General features: G+C 35.5%; 2 protein-coding genes and 1 non-coding gene across 4 annotated transcripts in view; all 3 read right to left on the bottom strand.

Moving 5' to 3' along the window:
- LOC107631908 overlaps window positions 1-2,333 on the bottom strand; it is a 6,610-nt gene extending 4,277 nt beyond the window's left edge. For both annotated transcript variants that reach the window (XM_016335496.2, XM_021119702.1), the window contains exons 1-4: window positions 2,131-2,333; window positions 1,207-1,503; window positions 779-856; window positions 104-666 (exon numbers count right to left, since the gene is read on the bottom strand). In XM_016335496.2, coding sequence (XP_016190982.1) covers window positions 104-666; window positions 779-856; window positions 1,207-1,486 — 921 coding nt within the window. In that variant the 5' untranslated portion in view covers window positions 1,487-1,503; window positions 2,131-2,333. The remainder of the gene's footprint in view (window positions 1-103; window positions 667-778; window positions 857-1,206; window positions 1,504-2,130) is intronic.
- On the bottom strand, window positions 2,510-2,582 carry TRNAA-AGC. Its single transcript has one exon. It is a non-coding gene; the product is annotated as a tRNA-Ala (tRNA).
- The window catches only part of LOC107631909 (protein NRT1/ PTR FAMILY 4.6), a 7,331-nt gene continuing 3,419 nt past the window's right edge, over window positions 3,099-7,010 (bottom strand). The window contains exons 4-5 of the mRNA XM_016335497.2: window positions 4,546-4,971; window positions 3,099-4,319 (exon numbers count right to left, since the gene is read on the bottom strand). Of these exons, the coding sequence (XP_016190983.1) occupies window positions 3,330-4,319; window positions 4,546-4,971 (1,416 nt within the window). The 3' untranslated portion in view covers window positions 3,099-3,329. The remainder of the gene's footprint in view (window positions 4,320-4,545; window positions 4,972-7,010) is intronic.

The raw sequence follows: 7,010 nt of genomic DNA, 5'->3' as shown, positions 1-7,010 counted from the left end.
TCCCACACTTATTTGGGAAAAAGAAGAAATCCATGTCTGTTATTGCTAAATCTAAATCAAGAAAAATTCATGACGATAATTTCTGAAGTTTTATGGCACATACCACTATGTCTCCGTTAGGGAGAGCAAAACACTTGACAGAATTTCTTGCCACACCACCAGAAATATTTGCATCAAAATTTCCTCTATCAATAATAGCACTAATAGAAGACGAGTCTTTTGCAGTCTCTCTAACTCCAATTGTTGAGGCCTTCAGATCATCGAATTCAGAGGAGCTGGACTTTTCTGATGAACTTCGTTTGGACCATAATGGTTCATCATACTCCGATATCCTTACAAAGAAGTGAGAATTCTCAAATCTTTGCAACAACAATGCAGTTTGCCTTTTGTGAACCTCCATCCTTAAAAGGGATTCACCAGCAGAAACATCTGCCGGGTGATCAGCCTTTGGTTTCGACAGGCTTTCCTCTTTCTGCTCTTGACTACTGGAACTGATTTGCCCTTCTCCAGATCCTGAATTACTTCTGTCCTCAATGTTTCCATTTTGTTTCTCGGGGCTGTGACCTATGCCATTCTTACTCATCATTGCAGCAACTTTAAATGGAGTGATAATCTCTGTATCATGCTTACATGCAGACAAACATGCCACGATTTGAACTTGCTCCCCTGAATTACAAGTAGAAAGTAAGGTCAGTCAACTTTCCACGAGTCCAGCAAACTGAATCACACATGAAACCAAAACTGAGATTCATGAATATATAGAATGAACATATCCTACCAGGAAAAAGAAATGAACGATCAAGAGAGTGCAGGGACTGTATATCCGACACGTCATTCCAGCTTTTAGGAAGTTCCTCTACAAAAAGACATAATAAATAAATAAATAAATAAAAAGAAATAATTGAGAATTGGCCATATTATATTACAAATGGCCATAACATCACATATTGTGGAAGCTAAAATAAAATGTTCAATTAATTCTACCACTTTAAATTTAATATACTAATCCAGCTGCAGTTATAGTTTTATTAATTTCATATGTATGTTATGAGCATGTCTATATAGCCAACAAAACTAACACACTATAGAATGGTACTCAACACGATTGCTAAGCTTGGATCTGGATCAAGAAACTGTAACCATGTTCAAACCTCAGTTGCTAATTTAAGATCAAGAAGTAAAAGAGTATTGCTGTTGGAGACATACTGCATGGAATGGCAATCCATCCTTCTTCTTCAGAAACATCCACGTGCTTAGCTAGAATTGGCATGTCCTTTCTTGAACCGTTACCAGACACATTGCCATTTTCACCATCAATCTCTCCATCAAACTCTTCAATTGTGGACAACCGTGAATATGGATCCTCAGAATCAAGAGTCTCCGAAGAAGTCCCAGAAGTAGTCTGGGGAGTATCCGCCTGAGGCGACTCTGGAATTGGTGTCCGCTCCACATGCACATGTGAAGTAGACCGCATCAAGAAATTCATGGTGCCACCAACTTTATCTGCAAATTTAAAATACTAATGTTGATAAGGACAAATCCAAAACCGACATATAACTTGACATTATAATCATCTCCAGATTTTGCACATAAATATACAATGCACCATGTCTAGCAAGGGTTTTTCCTTGGTTCGTGGCAACTAAAAACTTCCCTGAATTGTACTTCTATTATCAGAATGCTGAATTTCCACATCAAAAGATCATCCTAAACGTAAACACCAGATATTGATCCTTAGTAGCATTGTGAATTAATCAAATAAATATAAATTTTCCCTTTGAGTTCACTCATTAGCTACTAGTAGCGACTTTCAATAATGCTATAAAAGCTAATAATTCAATCAAATGAAAAGAAACTGAATTAAACTACGGTGAAAAATTAGTAATAGAAGCACATAATAAGCAAGGTAAGAGAAGACACTGTTTGGTTGGACGATGCCAAATTCTAACGAAAACAACGACATAAATGAAAGATATATACGTCAGCTGAAGTAAGCGGCGACAAATTTAACATAAACGAAGAAAAATGGAAACAAAATGAATCAGCGATCGTGAAAATTGAAATTAAGTGAGTAAGAAGTGAAGGAAATGGGAAGGATCTGAGGTTGGAGGAAGAGAATGAGTTAGTTACCTTCAAACAGAAGAGGAGTGAGTGATCGATCACAGTTGCAGTTGCAGTTGCGGCTTCAGAGTACAATCGGAGAGAGCGATCTACTGAAAGCTCTCTCGCTCTTTCTCTCTCTCTATCTCTATTCTCTCCCTTTCTCTCTCTTAACTCTGTCGTAAATCTCGATCTGAATTTTCTGGTGAGGTGTAAAACGGCACAGTGCAAAAGAATTTTCCTTAAACCTCAATGCACTGGAACGCAGCGTTTCGTGGCTCTTTCTGTGTGTCTCCTTCGTTGACAGGCCGAAAACTTCTGGGCCAGTCATGGTTTGGGCTGGACCTCGATGAAAAGTTTTATAACAAAAAAAAACATTCGAAACGGGAAAAAATGAAAAATGTAAAATTGGAGATGCGGGGTATCGATCCCCGTACCTCTCGCATGCTAAGCGAGCGCTCTACCATCTGAGCTACATCCCCGGATTTGATAGGGTAATATATTTTTTACTATAAATTGTTTAGTAAGTACTTTTTTATTTACAATTTTGAGTTTTTTGACTTCTAGTCGAGAGACAGAAAACAAAAATATTAAAATATTATTTTTTATAATTTAATTTTAATGCACTATTCGGATTGATTTCAACTTTTTTTTTTTGCCTCGTTGAACTACTTTTTTTTTCTTTTCATTTTCAACACCAAACAGCGAACAATATTCAATCAATTCATGTTGTATTTATTTTTTTATCTATATCTACCATCAAATACGGTCACTAATCTTAATTCAATCAATTTAAGACATCACATTTATTTCTATCCTAATCATGCTCTTGGTCACTAAAGTGTATTGCCAACACATTATATGTAACATGAACGTGTTACCCTGGCGTAGAAGGTTTGGTTATTTTGCAACGATAAATATCTTCAGTTACCTTTTGCCGTTTTGAAATGGTTAGGCATGGGCCTAACTTCGCTTCAATACGAAAGAACATTCGCATGTGAATCATTTGCTCTCGCACTATTCATAATTCAAGGGACATGTTGATTACATTACGTGATGTAATACATCCATTTGATTCCTTTCCTCATTCCTCTCCCCTCTATTATATTTTAAGATATATTACTTGTATATACAATTACAGCCTAGAATGGCTTCACAGTTTTCACTTTGATTCATGGCATTGAAAAATGCACATTAACCATTTGTGAAAAGTCCCCATTTGTTATTTTTCATTCACTAGAAATCCCTCTCCCTCTGTACTTGTACTTAATAGCCCAAAACAGGAAATGAAGGAAGTTCAACCCACTCAGCACACACATAAGCCAATAGAACCTCTCTAGATGATAGTGATTAAGGTTTGCCCCAGAAAGCCATGGTTTATGTGATGAGCTACCAGTGATACCATTAACTATTGAAACGATCACTGAACTCAAGTAGTACCCCATAGCCAAAGATGCCCAAGATAGTGATGTGGCCAATGATCTCATCTTAATTGGTGCTTCTGTGAAGAAGAATTCCAATAAACCCGCCAAGGTGAAAAGATCTGCAGAACCAAGGAATAAGTACTGAAATGCAATCCAAAAGAATGTTATTGGTAATCGCTTTGTTGCATCATCTGTTAGGCCTGAATTTGTTGCCACATTTTTCCTTTTCACTTCAACAATTGCTGCCACTGCCATTGCAATTATGGAGAGTACTAATCCAATTCCTACTCTTTGGAGGTGTGTTACTCCCATCTCTGTCTTGGTAGCTTTCCTTGCAAATGGGATTATTATGTGGTCATAAATTGGTGCTAGGATCATGATAAAGATCACTGGGAAAACCGGTAATGATGCCGGAGGAATATTTAGGGAACCAAGCTTTGTGTTCATCGTCGAAGCTTGCTCAATGGAGAATGTGTTTAGCTGAGCAAGGCAGCAATTAAGCATAATGGTGCATGCAAATATTGGAAGCATTTTGAGTACTATTTTGACATCTTCTACTTGCTGCACTGTGCATTGGATTGATGAGTGGATTGCTTTGTTCTGAGCTGCACTGTTGAGGAATTTGAGTGTGTTTGATGTGGCTTCATCCTCAGTTTCCTTGTTGCTTGCTTTTGCAGCATCTTCGTGTTCAATGTTATTCCCTGGGAGTGGATTTGAAGGACTTGAAGCCATGTTCACAATAGCATTGCTTGAATCCTTGAGGATGCAGCTACTAACTGAGGCGGCAATCAAAACCTGCTCAAATCAAAGATTAGAGTTAGAAATTTATAGAATACCTCTTCATTGAATGTCAATATAGAACATTAATATGGGACATTATAGGACTAGTATATTAAAACATACTCACATTTTTTTTCTTTACCGATTCTATATTTTGTTTTAATTCTGTTAATATACTATTCAATCACATGATGATGCCTAAGACATTGTCCATTTCTATGATGCTTATATGATTGATTACCTTCAAAATGGTAGTAAGAGGACTTCCAAGAGGGATCTTGTTCCTATAAGTAGGAGAACCAGACAAGAAGACAGGGATAGACAGAAAAATGGTTATGGTAGATATTCCAAACCCCCATTTCCAACCTTTGTTGTCCTCAACCCACACTACAAAAGTAACTGCCACAAGGGCCCCACATGATAAACAGAACACAAAGTAGTTGAAGAAGGTTGATCTCTGCTTCCTCCCAGATGGGGTACTCTCATCAAATTGCTCAGCCCCATGTGCTGGCAATGACCCTTTTATCCCTCCAACACCAAGTGCCACTAGGTAGAGTCCAACAAAGAACATTGCTGCTTTTGCCCCGGTAACTTCCTCACATGGGGTGGCGCCGCCGCATGGCTGTAGTGACGGCACTCGAGCTTGTATGGTGAGCACAACCAGTCCCTGCATAAATTCCAAAATCCTTTATTCTACAAATTGTCACAATGATTGGAGAGAATGATTATAGGAAAAAGTAAGTTGTTATCTTTATCATCAAAACTTGAATCTTATTATTAAAAAATTGATTAAGTCAAATAGAAAAACTATAGTTGCATCTGCTAGTGTAGACTTTTTTCTACTTGAGATAAGCTTACTTACCATTCAAGTAATTAAGAAAATAACTTTAGCTTTAAAACACATCTACCTGAAGTCCTGTTCTTAACGTTTTTCTAATAAGGGGAAAAAACAAAAGCATTTCTCTATATTTGGTAGGGAACTCTAAAAACTGCAACAAAACAAATTAAAATATCTAGTGGCTGGTACCACTACAAACCAATTAAAATAGATGTTTTTCTGTCTTAATAACATTAGTGACACATGCCTTTTTTTCTTACTCTTAGTTCCCACCACGTTAGGTCAAGAAATGAAAGTTAGCCCAAGGAGTGATCAAATCACATAATGAGAATTGAGAACCCTTGTCTCTACTAACATACATACCTAATAACAACGTTGCCAAAATATCAAAATTATGGTACTATTTTATGAAAGGTCAGGTTCAGTGGATAATTAATTAACACGATATCACAAAAGGAGGGTCCCAAATCCACGTGTTAATTGATCCCCAGCTAAATCCCCTGGACTGTAGTACAGACAAGGACTACTTAGATTCCGATATACCGTTGATTAGTAAAATTATAGACTTTAATAATAAGAGGCTGATAGAATATACTTGTCTATATTATCGTTTATCAGCTATATTGCATGGAATAATAATTCATTGAATCAGTAGACATATTCAAATGAATAGAATAAAAAACAATAACACAAAATATGAAATTAGTTGAGTAACATTTATTATTAAAAAAATGCTTTAAGAAACCTAAAAAGACTCATGAATAAATACATTAATTTGTAACATAATTCATGACATGACAGAATGACATTATTTAATTCATATCGTTAATTTCACTTAATAGGACAAAATTATATTTTTGGCTGTATACTTTTTTCTCTTCAAGTAGGGTTATATACTTATATATTTGTCTTAACAATTAACACAATCTTTAAATGCGACGTATGATATACATGCACATGTATATGTATGTTGCCGTTTTGAGTAAGGTATATCCTCATATATATAGTGTCTAAATTCGTGATTGCAACTGGTGATGATAATGTGTATCAATTTATAAAGGCAATCAAGTACGTACGTGGTTTCATGAAAACTTCTTTTGACAAAACTATGTGCGAAACATTGCCATATTTAATTGCTAGCTGAACCTACCATACTGCCATAGAGCGAAACCATAAGTTCATGAAGATTTGACAGAGAATCATGTTTCATTAATAAGACTGGAGTTTCATTTCATGTAGCTATATACGATGAATAGTGAAGACTTATATGCAAATGTGTAACTATTAATTTTATATAAAGATAATTGTATATGAATTTTATAATCATGAATACTCCTAAAAAATATCATCATATAATGATCATGATGATAGGGACCACACGTGTTAAAGTGTTAGGCGCAGCACAAATTATAGCTAAAGAGATCTGTATTTGACTTGTGATATATGTACCAATGGGAAACTATATATGCCAATTCAATGATGATAATAACGTATAACTATTTCTCACCTCTCTTTATATTAATACTATGCACGTAAGATGTAACTCAACAAAGAAAAAGGTGTAGAATAAAGAAGCTTCTATCAAACTATGTTCATTCATATAATTAAGTGGTGAAAGTGAATTATTGATGATGGTGTTCTTGGTGTGTAAATGATGGTTGACTATTTTTGTGTTCAAACTATATGCAACCAACACCTTGAAAACTCATAACTAATTATTTTCCGCAAATGAGCACAATTCCCGTAAATGAAGTGCTAGAATTTAGTTAGTCAATGACTTTTTTTTTTGGTCATTCTGTTGATTAACATTATTGTAGTATTGTTTTTGGGCTTTAGATATTTTAATACTAATATAATAATAAATTATT

The sequence above is a fragment of the Arachis ipaensis genome, chromosome B03, assembly GCF_000816755.2.
Source record: "Arachis ipaensis cultivar K30076 chromosome B03, Araip1.1, whole genome shotgun sequence".
NCBI lineage: Eukaryota > Viridiplantae > Streptophyta > Magnoliopsida > Fabales > Fabaceae > Arachis > Arachis ipaensis.
Note: the sequence above shows the minus strand (reverse complement) of the source record. Positions and strands in the feature narration are given on the sequence as shown.